At 39.3% G+C, this 25,366-nt stretch overlaps 1 protein-coding gene across 8 annotated transcripts in view; it reads right to left on the reverse strand.

Annotated features, from left to right (window-relative positions):
* Positions 1-234: 234 nt before the first annotated feature.
* The window catches only part of chl1b (cell adhesion molecule L1-like b), a 63,951-nt gene continuing 38,819 nt past the window's right edge, over positions 235-25,366 (reverse strand). For 3 of the 8 annotated variants that reach the window (XM_079342337.1, XM_079342335.1, XM_079342336.1), the window contains 24 exons: positions 25,046-25,168; positions 24,648-24,818; positions 24,301-24,327; positions 24,069-24,183; positions 23,740-23,921; positions 22,656-22,787; positions 21,948-22,088; positions 20,932-21,043; positions 20,532-20,698; positions 20,288-20,453; positions 20,053-20,177; positions 19,737-19,838; positions 19,214-19,411; positions 18,952-19,022; positions 18,037-18,259; positions 16,772-16,887; positions 16,329-16,533; positions 16,077-16,199; positions 10,177-10,356; positions 8,262-8,291; positions 7,338-7,409; positions 4,378-4,509; positions 3,530-3,602; positions 235-2,408 (listed from right to left, as the gene is read on the reverse strand). In XM_079342337.1, the coding sequence (XP_079198463.1) occupies positions 2,204-2,408; positions 3,530-3,602; positions 4,378-4,509; positions 7,338-7,409; positions 8,262-8,291; positions 10,177-10,356; positions 16,077-16,199; positions 16,329-16,533; positions 16,772-16,887; positions 18,037-18,259; positions 18,952-19,022; positions 19,214-19,411; positions 19,737-19,838; positions 20,053-20,177; positions 20,288-20,453; positions 20,532-20,698; positions 20,932-21,043; positions 21,948-22,088; positions 22,656-22,787; positions 23,740-23,921; positions 24,069-24,183; positions 24,301-24,327; positions 24,648-24,818; positions 25,046-25,168 (3,191 nt within the window). In that variant the 3' untranslated portion in view covers positions 235-2,203. Of the gene's footprint in view, positions 2,409-2,435; positions 3,391-3,529; positions 3,603-4,377; positions 4,510-7,337; positions 7,410-8,261; positions 8,292-10,176; positions 10,357-16,076; positions 16,200-16,328; positions 16,534-16,771; positions 16,888-18,036; positions 18,260-18,951; positions 19,023-19,213; positions 19,412-19,736; positions 19,839-20,052; positions 20,178-20,287; positions 20,454-20,531; positions 20,699-20,931; positions 21,044-21,947; positions 22,089-22,655; positions 22,788-23,739; positions 23,922-24,068; positions 24,184-24,300; positions 24,328-24,647; positions 24,819-25,045; positions 25,169-25,366 lie in introns of those variants that run through there. The other 5 variants (XM_079342341.1, XM_079342338.1, XM_079342339.1 and 2 more) reach the window with 5 other exon arrangements.

Here is a 25,366-nt window from a genome sequence, read left to right on the forward strand (position 1 = left end):
GACCTGAAATGTGATGAAGAAAAATGCAACAAAACCTAAAATGTAATAACTGTTCGATAATGTAACAATATGCTGAGCCCTATATGCAATAACTTGTTGCCTAAAATGTAACATTTTGGGTCAAAAATATTTTTCTTTTAATAATGTAACAACTTGTTACATTTTGGTCAAAAAGTTATAAGGTTCTGGGCTCAGCATTTTGTTACATTATCAAACAGTTTGCGTTTTGTTAAAAAAAATTTTTTCATCACATTTTGGGTTGTTGCTACATTTCAGGGTCTAACAAGGCCATTTTATGAAACAATGACGATGATTTATTGGGAATAGTTTGGTGTGAGGGGAAATGTGTCCATGTTTTCAAGGTCAATACCACTCTCATGTTGTTGCCCCAAGATAGTAGCAGACAGTAGGGGAGACAGCTAGTCTTAATCTGTCACTGAAAAGATCTCTGGCCCATATATTAACAAAGTATACCTTGTTTGTTTCTGTCCTTCTTTTTCTTTTCTTTTTTTAATGCAGTTCCCGACTTTCGAACTTGCATTTTCTTGGCCATGAATTGTATTTTGTACTGATCAAATAAAGATTTACTGCTCTGATCTGATGCATGTTTCTTTTGGAGATGCTGTGTGGCAAGAACACTGCTACATTTGAACATCCCACTTTAGTGTTTGGTTATATCTACGTTTTGTTCCATTATACTTCAACTGCTTGTTGTGCTTTTATAAAAAACACATTTGCATGACAGTGATATCAATCTTCCCATTTTACTCTTTGAAAAAGATGTATTACCTGTTTACCAACATGTCAAACTATTCTGTTGTGTTTGTTATCAGAGAATTTCATTTGAATACCAGCTGTTGGCAACAGTTATAGATTTCTTTGAACTGGACCCAACTTTTAAAGCACATGTGGTTTTGATACAAATTCTTAAAAAGAGTTATAAATAAATCTTTTTCAAAATGTCTAATTAAATAAGGATGATGGATTAAAACGATGTTTAAACCCTTCCCAGGTTGGGTTTAGCAGTGATGTGTGGTGGGCCATGAAAAGCATGAAATTGTTTTTGTTTTTTTTATCCTTCCTAGTAGTTCTATTTGCTAAACAAGACAAAATAATAAAATTATATTTTTCTTTTTACATTACATCACTTCATGACTCAAAAATCACTATTTATGATATGCAATGATATGTCAATATCCTTGTTATTGAGTCAGGTACAAAACAACCAGGAAAATAAGTTAATAAGCAACTTTTACACATCTGACATAATCTTTAACACATTTATTTCAAATATAAAAGGTCAGTAATATATCCTTTAAATGAAAAATATCAACTTGGTATTCCACCTTATCTGTGCTTCCAAGTGTTGGGCAGTAACACATTACTGAGTGTAATATTATTAATTTCTTTAGTAAGGAGTAGTGTGTGATTAACTTTTTTTAAATGTAATAATATTAATGTTTAATCCACTGTTGCTGCTTTGCCAAATTGGATTAATTTTTTAACTAGGAGGGCCATCTTGTGCTATCCTGTATACACAGCAGGTAATGGAAGGCATATGGCTGATAAGCTTAACCAAGGATAAAGGATGGGGAAGAGGGAAGTAGCCAGAATGTAACATTCAAAAACTGGTAGTATTGTCCTTTTTTGTTTAACTAAGGTAAAGATGCCGAGAAAATGGTAGAGTTGGGGTGCAACAGCGATAAAGTAATATGAAATAATCGGGGATGAATAGGTGATTGTTTACCTTTTGTTAGAGGAATAAGTAAAAAGTAACCTATTACACCTTCCTGAGTAACTCGCCCAACACTGGTGGTCTGCTACAAGATAACATCAGAGGGAAAGCTGCATATAATGATGTGCATTGACATTTGTAGAAAGTGTACTGCAGCTGAAGTCATGGACATAAAAAAGGAAATCCAAGCCCTCCAAACTTGTAATAATAATTATTAAAAAAAGACACCTTGACATACAATATACACTATATATACACAGTATTTAGTAATGGTCATTCTGTTGCAACTTGACAACACAGAGCTATATAAAATATGGGGGCAGTACGCAGTTGACAATGACACATTACATTTGACTCAAAACCCTGTGCTTGGTATGGATATTGTCATTTTCCTTTTTTATTTGTTCCTCCCAGCAGGTTTAATGAAAAACTGTGTCGGGGGGGAACGATGGATGGTTGTTCCACTCCTCATGCTGGGGTCTGAACGGTGGCTTTGATCTCAGTGGAAGCTCTCTTCTCCTTTCGCCCTGCATACTCGCCGATAAAGGAGCCGTCCTCGTTGAACTGAACATCCTCGTCGCCGTAGTCCACGAGACTGTCCCCGCTGTCCCCAGCTTTGATCTCTCTGCTTAGCGAGTGTTGGCTGCCCTTCAGTGGCTTCTCGTCGTTGTCACTGCAAGAGAGCCACAGTGGATTTAAAATCACCTAATTTCATCCATGGCTTCACTCTATGGCTTGTTTGGAGAGGAGGGGGTTGCGGGCTCAAGCTATCACTACCTCTACAATGAGTGTATGTGAACAGCATTTACCAATGGCTGACCAAATGGTAAATAGACTGCACTTGCATTGTGCGGTTATAGTCAATCAACCACCTAAAGCATTTTTTCTTAACAAGCAAGTGGCACACAACTAAACACTGGTGGTGGTGGTGGGAGTGTGGTGGGGGGGGTCATCACATTCTAACTTATGGAAGTTTAGTAGGTCATTGGAAAATGACTCCATATATGAAGGAGTTTCCTCCTGTTTTCAGTGTTATCTGTTGAGCTAAGCTAACAGGCTGCTAGAGGTTGTTTTATATTTATCATGATAACATAAGAATTTGTTTTTCCCTTTCATTCAGGTGACCTAGCTTTACTTTTTGCTTGAGATGTACTGTTACAACCGAACAACATGACTAATTCGTCATCATTTGAAAGTAGCTAGCAGTATAGTAAGCATAAGCATTTCTTGTAGGCTACTGTTTCAATTATTCTGATGCATAACCACACTGAGGAAATATTGCACTTGACAGTTATTAAATGGGCAGCAAATAAAGGATTCATAAAACATGTCCAGATTTGATTGCCCTGTTTATTAGCACAGACTGGTTTTAGCCTCCTGCTGTGTCCTGGGTCGTCTGTGTTGAGCTTTATCCAACACAAAAACAATATCTGAACTGAACTGTGCTGCAGCTCCCTTTATGATGTAATGTTGACCGCCAACAAGAAACTGCTTCAATGACAGTTATCTCTATAATGTGATGCTACCACTCCAACAACACTGATGTGTAAACAGCCAATGTTGTTTACCACATACTTTTCAGTTACTCAGTCCATCAAATGTCTTGAATAGAAGGATTGTAAGGCTCCACGTGAACCTCATGCGAGCTGGGTTGTCTTTTCAGTGAGAGGAGAAATGCAGAAAGAATTACTGAGAGAAGAGGATGGAATTTACTGCCAGCAGAAGAGAAAGTCATCACTGTTGTAAGTCAGCTTCAGTGATGTGGTGAAATAGTGTTCCTAGTATTATACTTACCTGTATTCACAAAATGTGTCATCATTCATGCCCTGGGACTCCACATCTGGGTGAAGGTCTTCTTTTTCTTTTACTGCTCACAGAATAAAAATTAGATATCAGTGATTATTTCCACAACTGACGGCTGCCAATGAAGTTCACTTTGGTTAATGACTGTTATGTTGTTTTAACAAGTTCAGGGCTGAGACTCAAAAGCTATAGAATTATTGGAATGTAAAATAAATGCATTCAAGCAAGTTCAAAAGCATTTTTATAAATGTTTTACATGTATATTTATGTTAACTGTCAAATTTACTAATCACGTTTGTTTAATACACAACAGTATGCCAAAATCAATGTTTAGTTCTATATTGCGCCAGCAAATATTTGAGTGACATGTTGTAATTGGAATTTAATGAGTAACCAAGAGACCAATCGGCAGTTTGCTGGGGGTTTTTTCTGCTGACAAGTGAACTGATAACCGCGACGACAACCTGATATCCATTAACTCTGAGTAATAAAGATGAGAAGTTTCAAGCCTCTAACAAGAGAAATAACATTGAAATACCGCTGAGCTTATGTCATCATATTCACTCAGCCACCCCATGTGCAGCATTTGCATTTTGTCTCACTATGGTTTGCACTTCATTTCGATTGCTGCTGGAAAAAGCAGGATGTCTAAATACTTTAAAATGTAAATGTTGGACAACCAGTAGAATAGAACTAAATGATTTTAGGTCATAGAAAGTGTATATATTTCTCTCTTTTCTGTTATTTTAGAGCAACAAACAAGCCAATGTAAAAACATGATTCTCAGATTTTTAAATATTATTCAAGAGAGCTATTAGTATTTGTAAGTAGGCACCTACCAGAGTATTTTCCTCCTTTATTTCTGTTGACAAAGCAGGCAATCAAAACAATGAGTGTGAGGAAAGCAATGGCACACATCAGGCCAATAAACCAGCCCTGGGTGGCTATTCCTCCATGTATGCTGGCCAGACCTGAAAAGAACAAAACCAGGTGACTTTGACATGCCTTGGCATTTCAATCAGGACACTAGACTGAGTGTTTACATCGACAGAGCCTATCTGATGCAAAGTCACAAGGTGCCAAGGGACGCTGTTGATGGATACGGTCCAAAATTAATATTAAACAGCTAATCCTGCTTGTCTAATTAATCAAGTAAGGAACGCTGTACAAATGTAATTCCTCTCAGCGAGTCTGTGTGGCTTAAACAATGACGTGGCGAAAGACCACACGCTGGTACATGAGTCACTGCTCAAGGACATGCAGGAGGCACCTGCCTTCTGTTCAAAGAGAGGCCAAATAGATTTGCCTTTTTTTTCCTTTTTGGTTACCCCCCTAACATGTAGACCCAGTTGTGATAACATCTTCAAACATGAAATATACTAGAATTATCAACACAGCTGTTGGGAATTAGTCACACAATGTACTCAGGACACAGTGCCAGGTTCAAGCCCTCAATGACATGGAAAGTCTTCGAGGTGATATTTTCCAGACATCCTCCCCTATGCAGGGCTGTACGATTAGGATGGTTAGGAAGGTTAGATCATGACAATAAACAACTACTGAATCGTGAGGACATAAAAAATAAATTATCTAATTTCATCATAGGGATGGCAATTTACTAAAAAAAAAAAAAAGCCTGGTTTATTAATGCCTGTAGATGCCTGTAAAATGACAAACATTCAGCATATGCCTGTATGCCTGGTATTCCTGTAAAATGACATAAACATACAATACAACAACAGAAAGTGATCGTCATGTCACGACAGCAGCGTAGGCTATATGTACTTCGTACTGTGTTGCTAACACACTCAAAGACCAGCCTCATACCTGTTGTTCTCTGTGATGGTAGCTTGTTCTCTGGCTCGAAAATTTTATGTGAATATGAAAATTAAGTCATGATTGGAGCCTGCAATGCTAAGATATCTACAGATGAACGAAGAATATTTTCAAATGATGTGATTGAAATTGAACATTTTATGGTAAATGGACTTAAGCTTGTAAAACGCTTTTCTCGTGTTCTGACTATTCTACACACCTAAACATTCACGCCCTACACATCCATACACTGATACCATTAATAAACATTCATACGCCGCAAAAGAAGTGGGAGCAATTCGATTAGAATTGTCTTGCCCAAGGACACATAGGACATCTTGTTTCAGGAGTTGGAGGTCAACCTCTTGACCTGCCGGTTGAGAGATGATGACTCCACCAACTGAGCAACAGCCGCCCACATGATTACATCTTTAACATTTTCTCCATACTAAAACATAAATGTATATTTAAAACTGGTCAACAATTGTGCAGAAATGGTCTGTTTACTCAAACCCTTAGCCAATATTAAGAAATAAAATATGATGTTCAATTAAAATTGAATAAATAGGTTTTACCCAAACAAGACGAAAAAGGCATTAATATTTTCAGTTCAACAAGTTATATTTAAATCCAATAAAAAAATAATAATAATGAAGCGATGAAAACACTGGTGGGGTTGATGTGATCAATTATTAACAATTTGATACAATTGTTTTTCCAGCATTGTCATTATCTTTGGAAACAGGATAAAATATTCTGATTCATCTAAGAGGACAATATAACATTCGCAACTGAGATGGAAAATAATGTAAAATGTCGTAAATGATGTGCATTATTAGTATAGGAAAAGAATGCTTTGATAGCAGCTGTCTGAGCTAGTCAACAAAGCCAGATTTACTTCATTTCCTCATGGCAAACATGCAAATCTTCTGCAGTGTCTTCAGCTCAGAAGCATTATTTACCCAGGTGATAATTCAGCATACAAGGACACCTGCGTCTGTTCTGCCCATCCCAACCATTGCAAATGACACTCTCTGACTAATGTTGATGGATTAGTCGGCAACTATGGTAATTCCAGTCATTGGAACTGCACAATGACTTTGACTGACATAGGCCCCTTAAACTAAAAATATCCCAGGGCTGGCTGCTGTGTTTGTCACAGTGCTTCTCAACTTGCTATTAAATGCTGCAGAAAGCAGCTGCTCACCCAGCAGGGAGCTGATGCCCTGGTATACGCCCCTTCAAAGTCAGGAGGCTTCTTTATAAGTAGAGGCCAGAAAATATTCTGATATAGGAGCTTTCAACAGCTTTCACTTATCCACTTATCTCAGTGTCCGGTAAATATCACCCTCCCAGTGTGAGCTCACACCTAGCAGGCATTGCCCAGGAGGATGTTCCTGCACACTGTTTTCTCACAGCTCAGACTCTGCCCACTTGTCCCAGAACAATGTTGCTGTTTACCCAGCTGAAGATTACATGGAAATGTCAGGTGACTGTCGGGTCAATACACAGGCGTGTACAAGGAAGACTGGGGCCCAACAAATCAATCATTGACAATTAGACATATTTGTCCCCTTCAAGTGACTCCACTCTACAGCGACACAGCTCCGAATATAGATCTAGTAACCAAGATTCCCCTGTGGTGAAGCAGAGAAATTAAAACCAGCAGTTTAATCAGTATACACCTGACTCATAACAGACAATAAGAGCTTTTAGTTTGCTTTCCTAGACCTTGTTTCCCCATAAACAAAACATAGAAAATCTGAAGCCTTTTTACTGGGGGTATTTTGTGTATTTTTTGTTATCAATGAATTGCAGCCCACAGAAAAAAAAAAAAAAAAAAAATACACCTACAGAGACCATAACATCACCTCCATGGCCAAACAGACACACTTATTCAGGTTCATAAATTCCAGATTAACTTGAGTGTTTCGTTGTCTCTGTGGTGTGATGCAGGTTGTGTCAGAATGTGCTGCCGCTCTACCTATGGTGGAACGAGTGGATTTGGTCACTGGGGACTTTGGAGTGCTTGGAGGTGAGGGGGAAGCTGACTTGCCTGAAAAGAAAGACAGATCTTTTGATTATCTTCTGGGACAGTGCTTTAGGGTGCTGCAATCTAATGTTAGCACACTATTTCAAGCGTAACTCTAAAGTTAGTAACTAATTAGATGACTACATGTCTACTATGAAACATCATGTTAAATTAGCAAAAAAACATACTTAGGTTTATACACAAGGTGAGATATAATGAGGTTTTATTTATCTTGATCTTCTCTTTCAAAAGTTTTTGTTTCTTTTATTCACATTAAATGAAGAAGAACTAATGTGTGGCATGACATTCTTTCTGTGTTTGGCTCTTGAACATGATTTATTTCCTCTGCTTGAGCTAGTCAATTTGCTCACAAGCTAAAGGTGCTAAGATACAAGTGGAGCTTGGCTAAAAGTCACTAATGAGGCGAGATTAATGGGAATTTATAATTACATTAATCATTATCTACAGGAAGCATCAAACTTTATTCAAGAAGAAGTTGACATTTTTTCTAATAAAAGGAGACATCAGAGTGCTCTCTACTGATGACAAGGGCAAACAGCCGACAAGGTCAATTACCTACAGAGGAGCTGAGTGTTTGGAGCTGCTCAATTCTGCGCTGGCAAAATAACATTTTTCCAACTCTTTCAGTCTCAAAACCTGATGATTTATTCAGAACTCTAACATCCACATCTGTCCACATTTCTAAATCTAAAGCATGCATTCAACCACTACCTAAACAAATAAACATCACTGTAAAACAAGTCATACCAACATACAGTTCATTTTTACAAAATGAATCAACTGTTTTCAGCGCAATTTGAGAACACGTGTGTCGGTATGATGTTTCACAGTGTGCATCCACACAGATCTACATACTGAGGCCAACAGTGGAAGCCAAAGTGGACGCTGGGGGAAAAAGAAAGAAAGACAGAAAGAAAGAAAAAAGCAAAGCATTGCTAAGCAGACGTGTACATACATTGACATTCCACACAGTATCCAAGGTAAGCCTCAAAGCAGTGCATTTAAGTGGGGTCTTAACAGAAAGCAGCAGCCAGCAAAGGACTCTTAACATAAATACTAACCCATGCACACATGTGGCAGAGTTGAAAATAAATAACCTTCATGTTCACGTGTTTACAGTCTCACTCCAACACACGTGTAATTTCTCCACAGAATAATTATTTGATGAGAGAAATCCTGTAGAATCCTTCTGCCTGTAATCAATAGGACTAGTGCAGTGCCTGTTCAGAATGTGCTTGTTAGTAATGTTTGGTCAGAGCGTGGCTGCTCAGGAAGGCCTACGTGTAGTGTTATGCTCAGCGAAACAACTTCACATGCAATACAGCACATCTTTAGGCGTTAAGTCACCTGTCATGACATGGTTGTCTGTTCTTGCAGCAGTCGAGGCTATGTATTATGACAGCACAGATGATTGGGGTCGTGAACATTTCGGAGCAGTGATTTAGCAACATTAGTCTTGAACTGCATTCCAGTTATCTTACACACATAGGCAAACATTTAACGTCATTATGCACATACATGTAAGTTACACAATTCTGTGTAGGACAGCAGAGCTGTGAGGAAAATGTTAACATTATGTTGTTAATGTTAAATCTCAGCTAAGCAAAGTGGAATCACACAAAATGCCACACGGACCTAGTACAATGTCATGACGCAAAGAACACTGGCCGTGGCAAAGTCTGGGTGAACACATTTTTTGTTAGAATCTTTTACTAAACGGGCTGTAAATGACTCAGTACATTAAAAAGAACTGCTTTGCCCCTACTCTCTGTGCATGCGCTGTGCGTGTTGTATCAGGAAGAGTACGCCTGAGTAGGATATCACCATAGCGAAACTATAACAAATATTTTAGCCACAGATCTGAGCTCACCCTCACAATCATGAGGATGCACTTTCTTGGGTCCTCAGCAACACACCAGCCAAGTGTGACGTCCATCAGACAGACACACACAGATTCCTGGATGGCCTTGATGGCTCAACAAACATATAAACAATCTTTAAGTGATAATTAAGTTGCTGTGATTGTTAGAATTCTTCCAATAAACAAAAAGTAATCGCTTGCATTTCAACACCTGCTGTTGTGTTGGGTTTTTTATGATGGAACTTGAATGACTTACTTTATAGATGTGAGATGCATTTGTATTAAAAAGCAACATTAATTGATTTGTGCTGATAGTATCCGTTGATGCTGTCTATTTTACTGACACTCAGCTGTTCCAAGGATGGTTTCCTGTTTCATTTCCCTCTAATCAATGCTACCATTGCCTGAAGACTGAAGCCTTGAGTGTGAGCCGGCTGAAATATGACACGGAGTCTTCAACAACTAATATGTAATTGAAAGAAAAGATAACATACTATAGGCAAGCTCATTATGATTACTTACCCATCAACTCTGTCATGATTACACCATTCAGCCAAAGCTTTAGTTTTCCTTCTGCTCAAAGCAATTTTCTTTCTGAGGTAGTTGTTTCATGGCTCAAGCTCTCTGTCCAATCAATAAGCACTTGCTCTCTCATGACAATGACAAATGAAAACCTCTACTATGTCCATATGAAATCTTTTATCCACAAAAATTACTTACATGGAGATATGAAAAGCTTGGTTGCCCAGGCGTTTATCTTAGTCCACAAGTTCAAATCCATTTTGTTACATTAAAATGGCTCTGTCAACGGTTTTACCAAGCCTGAATTTTACCTGCCAATTCTGCACCTCATTGCTTGTTTGTGTTCTTACAGAGCTCATATACAGTACATCCAGTTTCTCTACTTACTTGTCTCTAGTGTAGTAGTGCACTCCTCGCTGACGACAGGCCCACAGCCCACTGTGGTGCATGAGCGAAGGTAAAACTTGTACTTGCTCACAGACTCCAGGTCGCGCAGAATCCACTTGGTGGTGTCAGGTTTGGTGATGTCTACTGTCTGCAGTGGCCCTACTTCCTCTGTGTCATTGACTAGATTTGAAAAATCAAAAAGATCAAAGGTTAAAAATATTGCAGTCAACAACTATTTATTTTACTGGTATGATATGTGTATATGTATAAGCTATGTTTAAAAAATTCATGCAGAAAGATTGCTCATTGACCCGTGATTAAGTGGTGCTTGGGCCTTACCAAAAACACAAATTTAACTTATTTTTATCTTTATCTTATCTTTTGTCTTCTGACAATTAAAGCACTTTTACACTGTAGGTCACTCCTACTCATTCACACACAGATGGCAGAGGCTGTCAAGTGCCCATCATTATAAAAGAATCCTAGACAGACAAATGTAAACACCATTGATGTATCGATGCGGCTGCTGTTCAAATAGAACACATACTTTAACAGAAATCTCTACTGAGAATGAAGAGACACAGATAATGTCAAATGCCACTTTTCATCATTTTTCAATATTAACCTTGCATTTGATTCCCTGGACTTATGAAAACAACCTGTTATTTGCAGTGCTATTTGCATTAACAGACAACAGATTGTGTCCATGACATTCAAAATTAGAATTTTCTCAGTTGTACCAGTCTACATGGTGAACTTATTTTTCATCACATAAAGCAGCACAGTTGGTAGGAAGGTGGCATTTATGTTTATTCTCACAAAAGAACACCACAGCAGGCACTCAGGTGACCTTTGCTGTGAAAAAGGTGATACTAACTCTGTCAGGAGACAACATAAACAAAGACAATAATGTATTTCTCTGTTTGTTTCTTTTTTCCAAGACACATTGGATGCTTATCAACCACTGCAATTTTCATTTTGTTTAGTTTTCTTTTGTCTCTTGGAACAAAAAAGCTTACATTTTGGAAAAAAATGATGCAAGGGTGTCAAGGCTGCAAAATACAAAAGACCACAAGCGTCATGTTTCTAACCTTTGGAAGGATACTTTCACACTCATTCAGAAGCTTTAAACTGGAAAACTGGCTGAAGCCTGTAGACGTTGGCTGTTCTACTTATTTCAGACACCAATATTTCCAAATCTTCTACAGCCTTGGTGAGCGAAATATAGTTGGCAATATGTCTTGTGAAAGAGGTTGAAGCCTGCCAACACTTGAACCCCAGACTAACCTGACGTGTGTTTCTGTCTCTAATGAGAAGAAAACCAGAATGATAAAAGCAAAAGGTCTTCAAACTGTCACTTGTGTAGATATTTCAGATAAGAGCAGACTTCATACAGCTGCTTTTGATAAGTTAGTCTACTCTAAATGTATATATATATATATATATATATATATATATATATATATATAGATATTTGAAAGCATTCAGAGTGTATACATTATACAAACAGCTATGCAACCACATAAACTACGTATGTGTAACATGTTTAAGAAAACACTTCCCTGAACAAACAAGGGAAAGTATTTACACTCAACAAAAATATAACAATATAGCAACACTTTTGTTTTTGCTCCCATTTGTCATGAGATGGACTCAAAGATCTAAAATTCATTCCAGATACACAATATTACCATTTCTCTCAAACATTGTTCATAAATCTGTCTAAATGTGTGATAGTGAGCACTTTTGCTTTGCTGAGACAATCCATCCCACCTCACAGGTGTGCCACATCAAGATGCTCATCAGACACCATGATTAGTGCATAGGTGTACCTTAGACTGTCCACAATAAAAGGCCACCCTGAAATGTGCAGTTTTTGCTTTATTGAGGGTCTGGGGACTCAGAACCAGTCAGTATCTGGTGTGACCACCATTTGCCTCATGCAGTGCAACACATCTTCTTCGCATAGAGTTTATCAGATTGTCAATTGTGGCCTGTGGAATGTTGGTCCACTCCTCTTCAATGGCTGTGCGAAGTTGCTGGATATTAGTGGGAACTGGTACGCGCTGTCGTATACGCCGGTCAAGCACATCCCAAACATGCTCAATGGGTGACATGTCCGGTGAGTATGCTGGCCATGCAAGAACTGGGACATTTTCAGCTTCCAAGAATTGTGTACAGATCCTTGCAACATGGGGCCGTGCATTATCTTGCTGAAACATGAGGTGATGTTCATGGATGTATGGCACAACAATGGGCCTCAGGATCTCATCACGGTATCTCTGTGCATTCAAAATGCCATCAATAAAATGCACCTGTGTTCTTCGTCCATAACAGATGCCTGCCCATACCATAACCCCACCACCACCATGGGCCACTCGATCCACAACATTGACATCAGCAAAGCGCTCACCCACACGACGCCACACACGCTGTCTGCCATCTGCCCTGAACAATGTAAACCGAGATTCATCCGTGAAGAGAACACCTCTCCAACGTGCCAGACGCCATCGAATGTGAGCATTTGCCCACTCAAGTCTGTTACGGCGACGATCTGGAGTCAGGTTAAGACCCCGATGAGGACGACGAGCATGCAGTTGAGCTTCCCTGAGACGGTTTCTGACAGTTTGTGCAGAAATTCTTTGGTTATGCAAACCAATTGTTTCAGCAGCTGTCTGAGTAGCTGGTCTCAGACGATCTTGGAGGTGAACCTGCTGGATGTGGAGGTCCTGGGCTGGTGTGGTTACACGTGGTCTGCGGTTGTGAGGCCGGTTGGATGTACTGCCATATTCTCTGAAACGCCTTTGGAGACGGCTTATGGTGGAGAAATGAACATTCAATGCCCGAGCAACAGATCTGGTTGACATTCCTGCTGTCAGCATGCCAATTGCACGCTCCCTCAATGCTTGCGCCATCTGTGGCATTTTGCTGTGAGACAAAACTGCACATTTCAGAGTGGCCTTTTATTGTGGGCAGTATAAGGTACACCTGTGCACTAATCATGGTGTCTGATGAGCATCTTGATGTGGCACACCTGTGAGGTGGGATGGATTGTCTCAGCAAAGCAAAAGTGCTCACTATCACACATTTAGACAGATTTATGAACAATGTTTGAGAGAAATGGTAATATTGTGTATCTGGAATGAATTTTAGATCTTTGAGTCCATCTCATGACAAATGGGAGCAAAAACAAAAGTGTTGCGTTTATATTTTTGTTGAGTGTAGATTGAGAGTGAATGTGAGTATTCACTTTTGTGAAACTTTGTCAAGTGGTTAGACTAATTTCCTTAACAAACAAAAGATTATGTTGAGCATACAGCTTTTATTATCACTACAGGGAAAAAAAACATTTAACATATCCAAATCCATCATAGGTATTGGTCCATATCTATAAACAATCCAGAATAGTGATTCACCCACAGATATGTTTGGTGACAACTTCATACAATATAATTCATGTTGCACATAGAAAATGTGAAAAACATTAATGCAGCTCAGTAAACATCCTGGTATTCCTTAATGCTCAGTGTGCAAAACAATGTAACAATAGGCCTTCCTGTAAAACCTGTGAGGTGTGGCGCTATTAAAGGCTACTTTGAATATCAGCGTAGACCTTCAACAGCTGCTGTGGCGTGCAGCTTCAGATTTCACTCGTGTCATTGATGATACACTGACAGCTGGCTACATTATGCACCACATTTCACACATGACTTCCTTCTTAAAGACTTTTAAAAAAAAGACACTTTAAGAGTCCATCAGCTTTATGACTTTGGCACAATGAAAATGTCCTATCTTGAAATACTTTGTAACACTTGGCTTTCTTGTGCAGCTGCCAAATCAAAAGCAATTCACTAGGAAATGCAACACAAAGATGTTGTTAGAAGTTAGTCATGAACGTTGTTGTGACTTCTGTTTAAGGACAGGGAGGTGGTTGCATACGTACGATGTGTTCAGTAATGGCACTGTGAGCTATGTTGGAGATGTAACCTGGAGACAGGATGGGGTCAGTAAAACTGAGCCTTAACAGATGGTGACACATTGGCCTTGGTCAGCACTGGCCAAACCATGATCGTGACACATAGGCAAGACATAACCCTGACATGTTTCCTATACACACACTCTGACCTCATTCTGACCTCGACCCTATTAGTGCTGCAGGATAATTTTCTTATCCTAACTGAGGATCATGGGTCAGACAAACACAAGCAGGCCAAAGATCCTCCTCTGTTCTTTTACCAATAACCTCCTTTGCTGTACATCCTAGTCTTTTTTATCAATACAAAACAATGCAAATACATATAGTTCTGCATTTGTAACTTATACTGAGTATAGAGTCTCATGGAAATTTACAAATGTAGAATTTTCTGCATTTTCTGCGTTTCATATTTAAAAGACAACATAAACATATGACAACAGACAATCAACAAACAAAAAAATACATATGTCAGATGGCTCCAGTGAAACCAGCTGGTGAAGACAAATACACTAAGGGCCTGATTTACTAAAGGTTGCATGTCTTAGAACGTGTGCAAACTTGATACCACCCGCAAAAAATGTGCTATCTGAGCTACTAACAGTGTGCAGTGAGGATTGCTTCTTTCATATGAGCAAAACAACACGTACTATCCATTAAGCATGCAATATGGGTCGTTTCTGCCCTTGCGTACGAAATACTGGAAGGAGAAAATGCAAAGAAGTTAAGTTAGTACACGCATTGTGATTTACCGAGCCTGGCAAAAACTGCAGAGATTGTGACGGTGTCTGAGTTTAACACCTGACACTAACACCAACAAAAGGAACGGGCCAATCTAGGAGCCCAGTGTTACGCACAACAGGCTGCTGTTATTGCAGTTAGGAGGAGACGTAGGCTCAATGAAAGAAGGGTAAAAAAAATTTAGGTTAACATGTTTTGAATGACAGAAAAATAAGTGGTATGCATTCATTTTTGATTGCTCTTCAATAATAGTTCAAGAGAAACACCATGATTAAACTAATATAACTAAACATTCACAGCCTCTGCACACATTGACATTTATGCCTTGATATTTCGGTCTTTACGGCAACATTACATTTTAAACTGGGCATTTCCTTTTTCTCAGGTTGTCTCCTTTCCTTAAAGCCGCCTGCAGCTACGCTGTAGGATGCTTGTACCCCCTTCCTCAATATCTCTTTACCAGAGCATTTAAGTCCGATCAAACACAGCACTGGACAGCTGTCTGCTGCGCAACAATGGTCCGTGTGCCGGTGCCACAGAGGACACAGCTTGCACCTCCAGCGCAACGTATGAAAATTCATTCAAAAGATGAAGGGAAGAAAAGAGAGGCCATGTTTAATGCTGAGGTTTTTTATAAACCAAATGTTGTTTTTTTTGTATTATTATATTCAGATTCATCTGCAACAGCTCGAAAATACTGTTTGTTCATTTGAGCCTCCCACTGACTATTTTGCACTTACTGTCATCCTGATTTCCTTCCAAACTCTCTGTGATGTAAATCAGAAGAAGATGCAAAAGCCTGACTCAAATGCTACCGACTCCACAAGGTTTGCACCTGTTATCATTACCACAAGTATTCTTAGTAGTTCACCCGCAAAAAGCCCACAAACCAAACATGCCATCTTTTGGGTTGAACACAAAATTTAGTACTCTTTAATTGGTATCTTATTAAATCAGGCCCTCGGAGCCTTATCCAAGGAGAGGGTGAACCATCTCAATACAAACTTAAGGGTAACATAATAGGAGTATGACCTCTGAGTTTACTGTTACTCCGAGGTTTTTACATCCCAATTATTGTAGAGAGGATCAAAACAGGAACTGTTGAAAGGAACGCCTTATTAAAGAAGAAATTTAAAGGAAATGGGGAAAAAAACATTTTGTTACATGAATTATGAGGGATACATACTCAGCTGATACTCAAGGAGGTACCCGGTGAGAATTCCATTAGGCTCCAATGGCGGAGACCAGCCCAGAGAGACAGTGTGCTTTTGTACATCCATGACCCTGAAAACAGGATTTTTCTCAGGGACTGTAGGAGACAAGAAGGTAATCCACAGTAAGTTGTTCACTTCTTCAAACCTGTTTCCTCGGCTATTATTAGATTTTCCTTTCAGTTGTTGTGAATCAATACACTCCATGCTGTTTTCCACAATCTCACCTCCCTCTGGGGTTTTGAAGTTGACGGGATGGCTGCCCGGGCCGTTGCCCCGCCCATTGAAGGTCATGACGATGAGGCTGTACTCGGAGAAGGGCATCAGTCCTGGTACCGCAGCATGGTTCCGGTCCCCAGGGACTGTCAGTGTTTGTTTTTCTCCATGGCTTTTCTTTGACTCCACCAGACTGCGCAAACGCCACCAGTTTATCTACACAAGAGACATCATGAGCAGCTGTAACAAGACACCTTAAATTGCACATCACACTTATTCACATGTGTCAGACAACAATGGATAAGCAATTGTCTTTGCAAATCTGTGCAGGGAAACATTGAGCTGACCAAATAAAGGACACATGGTGGAGTTAAGGGGCAAATGTTTAAGAGCAAGGTCAGGGTCAATCCTTTAAAGCTGTGTCTAAAAACAATGGTGTTTTTTGAAGTATTACCCTGTAGCCTCCCAGATGTCCATGCAACTTGTCCTTGTGTACACGCGTCCAGCTAACCTTGACCACAGAGCCGTTCATCACCTCCACAGCTACATCTTCAGGTGCTGCAGATGGAACTGCAAATGCAAACAAACATGAGAGTGAGCAGAACTCAGTTTAGGATATTATGAATACACCTCCAGCTATTGGATATTAAAGATACACGTGAAGAGAAATTAACAAGAGACAGGATGTGCTAAATATGCTATATAACTACCAACATTTATTGAACACCTCTTCACAGGAACACCTACTAGGGTTTTAAATTAATGGACACTACATAATTGAGCTAAGGGGAAATATTGTCTTTGATGACACCACATTTGGGTGAGGACACAATTAAGGGAAGAGTCATGACCTGAGGTGATTTCCTGGGGGCAAGTCCAGAAGAAAGCTAAACACAGGACATACAATCAACCTGTTTACTGACTTCTTTTTCCTAAAACAAGCTTTGCTGCTCTTTTAATGCTTAAAGGCAGGGTAGGTAATTTTCAAAAACTGGCATGATTTTGAAAGAAGCATACGCTCTTCGTTCTCCGTATTCTCACACCCCCTCCCCTTTCTGCTCCCTTAAAAGCCACGCCTCTCTCTCTTACATGCATTAGCGTCATTGGTCCAGAAGCGGATTTCAGCTCATGATTTGAGTGTGGGCTCATACATGCATGGGGTAGAGAGGCTTGATTGGTTTATAAAATGTGGTTGAGTGCAGACATTTGTTGAAGTTTATGTGTTTACAACTGCAACAGGTCACAGATTTTTTTCATCTCTTTTTCAGAGCACATGAATTATTAATTAATGTCAGGCCCGAAAGACAATTTCATCCAAAATCCTAAAAAGTCTAACTGAGAAAATTACTCACCCTGTCCTTAAGTACAAATCGATAAAACTAAAAATTAAAAAGTCAAAGTCAAAGTTAAAGTAATTTCAAGTATATCATATTGTTGTAAAAAAAAAAAAAAAAAAAAAAGCAACATACACATCCTAAAGCTACACAGGCAGCTTTTCACTCAGTCGGATCCAATTGGCAGAGTGGGCTGAGTTGAGGTTTTGATATCTACAAAACTCGATACAACGTGTCAGCTAGGAAAATCTGCAGTTGAGTTGGCTGGATAATTCTCGGCAGGATTCTTTATTTAGTTTCTTCGGCCTTTTGCTAATAAATAAACAATGATGAACAAGTACATTTTACATATAACAACATGAGGTAAAAAAAGATCACTACTCACAGTCCTCTCCTGAGTAGCCAGTCACTATCTTGGGGTCAGGGCCCCAGCCCTGATGGTTCCTTGCTTGGATCTTGATCTCATAGGGCACAAAGGTTGGAGTGTTCTTCACCACAAAAGAGTGTCTCTTCACCATGTGTTCCTTCCAATCCTCCTCCACATCCTGTCTCCTGTAACTTACTTTATACTCCAGACCAGGACCGTTGTGCTCAATGGGTACCAAGGGCTGAATAATGGAAAGAAAATCACAATGGTTTGAAAAGTTTCACAGAGACATTCAAAGTTACATAAGACACTTGTCACTGACTCAGCGGGGTAAAAATGAAAAGCAAACCCAGTGAAGTGTGGTTGTTGAACAAAACAATGGAACAATTGACCTGGTCAAGCAGCGTGGCTTTTCTTTCACATAGAGCTTGCTAAGACATCATAGATGAAAAGATGCATCATCTCAAAGAAGTGAGACAATGGAAAGTCGAATAAGACACCATTCTTCACAAAGGCTAATCATTAGCAGTTGGAGAGCTCATGAATCCAGCATTCAAGGACCTATGCTGCCATGACAGGGCAACCAGTTAATAAGTGAAGGAGAGATTTATCTTTCTACAATAAAGCAGAAAGTATTACTGTATGTGTTGAAAGAAAAATGTCATTCTTTGGCTTTCCTTTCTCTTTCTAATCAAAGGAAAAGCGCAGTTCAATGGGACTCACAGTGAGTCCAGAAAATGAAATCTTAACATCTGTGCCACTGTATGATATGAATGGCCTTTTTCTTTAATTCCAAATTGTAATTGCCTATGAAAGACGGACTGGAGGAGTATTTGAGAGTCTGTCTATTGCAATATTTCACAAAAGGCAAAGGTAGCCGACATTGCAGGATTGCTTTGAGGGGATAATAAAGGTCCAAATTCAATTTCTTACCTCCCAGTTGATATCCATTTCATGTGGTAAATGACCTTCGATTTTGATATTTTCAGGGTTTTTGTCAGGAGCTGCAGAAAAGAAAGAGTATGGATTTTGTCGGTGTTGTTAAGAGGTGGAAATCTCAAGAGAAGCCGGCATACAAGAGCAGATTTTTGCGCAGGTGCTTTGTAGCATTGTTAGAAGCTCAAGTGGCCTGGAGGACCGTATAAAAAAAAAAAAAAAAACTGTAACAAACAATGACAGAAGAAGATCTTCGGACCTGCTGGTTGAGTTTTGTATCTCTCTGTGAACTTGCTTGGAAGACCCCTCCCTACAGCGTTAACGCCATACACACGAAAGCGATAGTCAACATGGCCATGAAGTTTGAGGACGGCCATGTTGTGGTTCCCAGGTACTCGAAGAAGCTCCTTCCAGATACCTGGCTCCCACTGGCTTTCTTCGTACTCGATAATAAATTCTGTTGACAGGCAGAAAGACAATCAGAGTGGTCCCACACTGTTATTGCTCTAGCTAAAGGATTGCTTATCTAACCACCAGCTGTGCAGAAAACTCCTTAAGCCCTGCTCTTGGCTTGTTAACCGAGAGGGAGACTAATCATAATTCATGCTTGGAAGAATCAATAATAGATTTAGATTGTACAAGGTGGTATCAAGTAGATCTTTCTACATGCCAAAGAATATGTATGTCATACAAATAATTTTCACTGCCAGCAGCCCTGATTCATTACACACTTTTTGTATTTTCTACGTGCTGACAGCTGCTCACACAGATGCTCCACTTACCTGTTGTTGAGCTGTTGTGATCGTCTCCAGGGATCCATTTCAGTTTCACACTTTTGTTCTTGTGTTCAGATAGTACCAAGTACTCGGGTGCATCTGGGACATCTGAAAACCATCAGAACAACATTGCTGTGCAAACTCATTGACACATAAAGTCAGTGCATGGGAGAAAGGGTCAAGAGAACAAATGTAGAATCAAATCACCAATGCCAAAGGATGTGGAACAAGCTGCGACTATTGTCAGTTACAGAACTCTTCTGCATGCCCACGTTTCTCTTCTGCTGTCTGGCATATCGTTATTGTTCATATATTAACCCACCTAACACAGTGAGGAGTGCTGAGGCTGTCTGTCGGTCCACAGGAGTTCTTGCCACACATGTGTACACACCCTTGTCCATGTGGCTTACATTGATAATCTGGAGAATACCATCCTCCACAAAGTATCTGTTAACAGAAAGAAGGAGACACATTATTGATTGATAAAATTGAAAAGTAAAACGACTTTCCTGCTGGGATTTATTCTGAAATCCTTTTTTTTAAATTCAGTATCCTACCTTGAGCCCTCAGTGTAGTTGAGGGCTATCTCCATATCATCTTTTTCCCACAGGAGCTCAAAGTCGTTGCTGAAGGACTTGTCGTACTCTGCCAGGCATGAGAGCTGGGCCGTGGTTCCTATTAAGATCTGCAGGTCCACTGGGGGCACGACTATTCTTGTGGGATCTTTCAAAGGCACAAACATATTAGCTACATTCCAAGGACTGGAAAACATTGAAAAAACTTTCACAGCCAACTGTTTACCTTTCACAAAAAGCATGGCTTCAATGGCGGATAATCCTTCTGTGTTTTTGGCTACACATGTGTATTGCCCATTGTCTTCTTTCTCTACACTGAGGATCTCCAGAGTTCCATTGTCATGAACAGTAAACCTTAGTCCCTCCAATGACTCAGAGGAGTCATCTTTGCTCCTGCAAAACATTAAAAACACCCATGTAGTTCTCTTTGGCCAATTAAAATAAAGCCGTTTATAATGACAGTGGTAAAACGTTTTTTAGCTTGGGTTACTTTGATTGTGTAATAAAACCACTACAGCCCATCAATAAAGAAATACTTTTGATACAGCTGTACTTTATGCTTGGACCAGTTGAAGTCTACTGCTCTCTGCTGGTGTCTGACAGACTAACACAAACTGCACCCTTACCAAGTGATAGAAGAGGGAGGAGAGCTGAAGACCTTGCAGTGCATCATCACTCTCTTCCCCTCCACGGCAGAGTAATCCTCCCCCTCCTTAGTCAAAATGACTGGGGGCACATCTGTAAAGGCCAAACAACATTCGTTATATAAATAAATCAACATTCGTAAGAAAATAAAGTGTCTTGTACAGACATAACCATGTCGCCTTAGCATGGCTCTTCCCTGCTAATACATTCCAATTTCTTTGGAAGTTAAAACGAAATTGAGCAAAATCAGGTTTGCATTTAAAACTGAAAAGTAACAAAAGTGATCATTGTGGGTTGAAGAGGCAAACAACACTGCTGGCTTCTCTGGGCATTAACCGTAGACTCCTTTGTGTTCAAACATAATTCAGCTGTCAGGTTGTCAGAAATGTGTCAGTGTGAAAATTAAATCAAAGAAGAAAACAATGGATTCATGAGTTATTTGTGTGCCTGTACCTTATCAGAGTTAGCCAAAGTTTCTCATTAAAATGCTCTGTCTTTCCTAATTGTTAACACAACCAGTTGGGACTTAGCATTCAGAGCTTGTCCAGCTTTATTAACTCCTGTGTCACTGAGATCAATCTACCCACTTTTGTGCAAAGCAATGGAAAGCAACATTCTGTCCTTTCATTTTTATCTGCACTTGTAAAGCAGCACATGTTTGTCTTATGGCCCTGAAATCAGTATGGAATTTAGGAGGAATTTTTTAGCATATAAATAGCAGGGAACAAGGCTTGTTCCTCCACAGGCAGATGTGCTTGTCTGAATAAAGGAATACAGCTTGCAGAGAGCTCTGCTTCCCTGTGCTCCCCTTTGCTTTGTGGGCATATGCAAACGTCACTGATAGCTCTCTAGCTTGACACATCAGTTAGCAGTCATTAAATGACTCACTGGGCAGGCTCTTCAAATACTTTTTCATTACAATCCTTTAGATTGCGTTGTTATGGAAAACACAAAGTGAAACTAAAAAACGTGTTATATAAAAGGCTGTATTACTCACTCATAATCATGATGTTTGCATTGGACAGAAGGGTTCCATGTCTGTTTGACACCTCACACTGATAGACTGCACTGTCAGATGCTTTGGCGTTATGTAAAACTATGGTATCGTCTAACACCTTTCTGTTGGCAGCAGGAACATCTGTAACAGAGAAGAGATATATGTGTTAAAGACACATTTATTGGAAATGTTCTGTTTGTGGTGCAACGCTGAATTTAGATTCTTTATATGTAATCTTCAGCTGCGATGAACAAGCTGTTGTATAATAGTTAAGTGTTTCAATACAAAGTAAAACAAGAAAGAGCCCCTCTCATGCTACTCATGTAACATGAGCATTTAACATTTGGGCTTCTACCAAACAGCTGTAAGGTAGAAGCAAGCTGTATTCATCTTTACAATTTATCCTGAGTGAAACCATAACATGTGGTGTTTCCTCTTTATTAGATACCCCGTTGGTGTCCCACAAGATGGAATTCAACTCAAAGATAACCAGAGTTGGTTGACAGCTCAGGAGCTCGGTACATTTTACAGCAGCCTCACAATCCACCGAGAACTAAAAGTGTCTGCCTCTCCATGCCTGTTTAAACACTTTGTCATATTATAGAAGGAAAGCAATACAACTAAGACTTTTTGTTTACTCAAAATAGCTCAATGATCCGGACTAGGCTTTAAAAGAAAGGCATAATGAAAGGCTGTTCTCAAACTGACCCTGGAGAGGTACACCATTCACCCTCCATATTACAGTTGGCAGAGGAGTCCCACTGGCCAAGCACTTGATGAGCACATCTGAGCCAATCATTCGGAGCTGACTCTCAGGCTCAGACACCCACTCTGGAGGACCTGGAAAGACACAGGTATTGTATTATCAAACTGAAAAAGGTCTATCTATGCAATTTAATAAACATCTAAAGAGAAAAGTAATTACAAACACGATTCAACAGAATGCTCCGCTGGTTAGTGTCTCACCAAAATCACTGTAGACGAGAGACATTTACCCTATTAAACTATTAGATGTCTTCTTTAAATACTTGTTTGAGATGCAAGGGGTTACCATATGCAGTACTAACTAATTTAACTTTAAAGCTAATCCTAATTGAACATGGTTACATTTCATGACAGTTAGCATGGCTTGAAAATATTTGTTTTGGTAAAAAAAAAATTAAACATGAACAACTGTCATCTTCAGTGTCTTTTGCTCTCCAAGAAACAACGTTTAGATGAATGTTTGCAAATAATATATTAAAAGTTGTTGGAGTGCATTTCATGAACCTTAAGGTTTAAAAAAAGGTTAAAACAACAAACAAAGATGGAGCCTAAGGTTAAACTTAAGGTTTTTTAAAATGTGACCTTGAAGTGGTCTTATCCTTAGGTTAGGAACTACTATGGAACAGAGTCCATGCTATTGACCCCCCTCCAGCAGTGTAAGTGTCTTATTGTTTCAATAGCAGTAACAATAAAATAAAGGGACATGTTTCCATAAAAGCTGAAGAAATACTACAGTGTAAAAAAAACAGGAAGAAGTCTCTAAAAAAAAAATACAATCTGAGTATTCCATTCACCTGCAATAGATTAATTTACATTACTGTTTCCTTTTTTTAATCTGTGAACTGTTTTAAACTAAGACTCAACACTGCTGTGACTTATTCTGCTTTCTGCATATTCTATGCTTAAAAGCATAAAGGGTTTTCACAGAAAAAGAAACTGTAACGGATCAGTCTGTTTCAAATGACAACTATAAAATGATTACAAGACATAATGACACTCCAGTAAATTCAAAGCATGCTCAAATTACCTTCTACTGTCACTGTGAAGTAATGAACAGCTTCCCCATGTGTGTTCTTTGCCTTGCACATGTACTTCCCGCTGTCTTCCAGTTCAACGCGTTGTACAAGGAGCAATTTCCCATGATTCTCCAGTTTTGCTTTGATGGGGAGTTGATAACCTATCTTCACCCACTCAACCTGTGGAGTTGGACTGAAAGAAATGGGACAAAAAGTTAAATATAATATATGCATAGAAAAAAAACATTTTTAATAAAATGTAATGGATTTTGTTTTGTTTGAGCAAAACGTGCCCAAATGTGTCAGAAACTCAAGCCACGAAATAAGCAGTATTACTCACAATCCCTCAGCAATGCACTCCAGCTTCAAGTCCTCGCCTTTGACAAGCTGTACCTCTGATTTACCACCACCAGAGGGCATCATAAGAGAAGGTCTCCTCTCAGGGATGGCATTAGCTATGGAGGAACAGCAGACAAATAGACAGCTTAATCAGAGGTGTGGCTCTTTGCACACAGCTGTTTAAGGATGAGGCACAGCACAAGAGTATGTCACTCTGGAGGATTCAAACTTACCAGTTTCAGGACTAATGAGACTTTTTTCTGAAATGGAGGTGGATCAGACAAAACAAAATGCATGAACATGAGGATAGCGTGAAATCAAACTGACAAAACGTGGAAGATCATAATCACAACATCAAATCAAGCGATGCACATTAAAAGGACACCATGACATCTGGGTGGCTTTTGACATGTAAACATGAACATGAATGTAGTCATATGTTGAATATCTGTCAGGATATTATTTTTATTGTTTTGTAATAACGTTTGATTATTAAAAGCACAACACAATAAAAATAAGAGTGAAAAAAAAAAACGTGAACATGAACACCAAAAAATATTACAAATATAGAGAAACCTACTTGTCTTCACAATGACAGACATGGCATTCTTCTGAACGATTGTTCTTATTCTTGGGAATGCAGCGAAACAGCAGTAGTCTCTTCTGCTGTCCTTTTCCACGGCATGAGAGAAGTAAAGGTCCCCATTTAAGCCCATTGACACTCTCTCATCCTGCTCAATATGCTGAAGACCTGAACACAGAAATACACTGAGTTCATCTAAATATCAACCTGTATGGGTGATCATTGTTCCTAAACCGAGATAGTTCAGGCTCAACTCTATTTTATTGATGAGGAATTGAGAAAAATGAAACATTTGCTACATGAATAAAATAAAACATTGGAAGAACATCTGCATTATTGACAGAAATCCTAAATCTGTGTTTTGAAACTACTTCTAAAATATTGGTTTCACTTACTGATAGTCATCCAGTAGATCTGCAGGGGAGGAATCCCTTTAGGTGGGTCACATTTTAAAGTAAAGGGCTGGCCTTCCTCCACCACCACAGGATCCAGCGTCTCTTTTGGAAACTTTGGAACATCTAGAAGAAGGAGATAACACAGTGATTATATAATACCAGATAATACATGAATACAATTCTTCAGTTCTCCAAGACTCCAGAAGATGGCAGTATTATTATTATTCTTGAAATGAATGGGAGGCACGTTGGTATTGACTGAGCTCTGTATCATTCAGTAGATTCTATTGATTTTTTTGTTTCCAGTTCAAGCACTGTACA

The sequence above is a fragment of the Symphodus melops genome (genome assembly GCF_947650265.1).
Source record: "Symphodus melops genome assembly, chromosome: 4".
Lineage (NCBI taxonomy): Eukaryota > Metazoa > Chordata > Actinopteri > Labriformes > Labridae > Symphodus > Symphodus melops.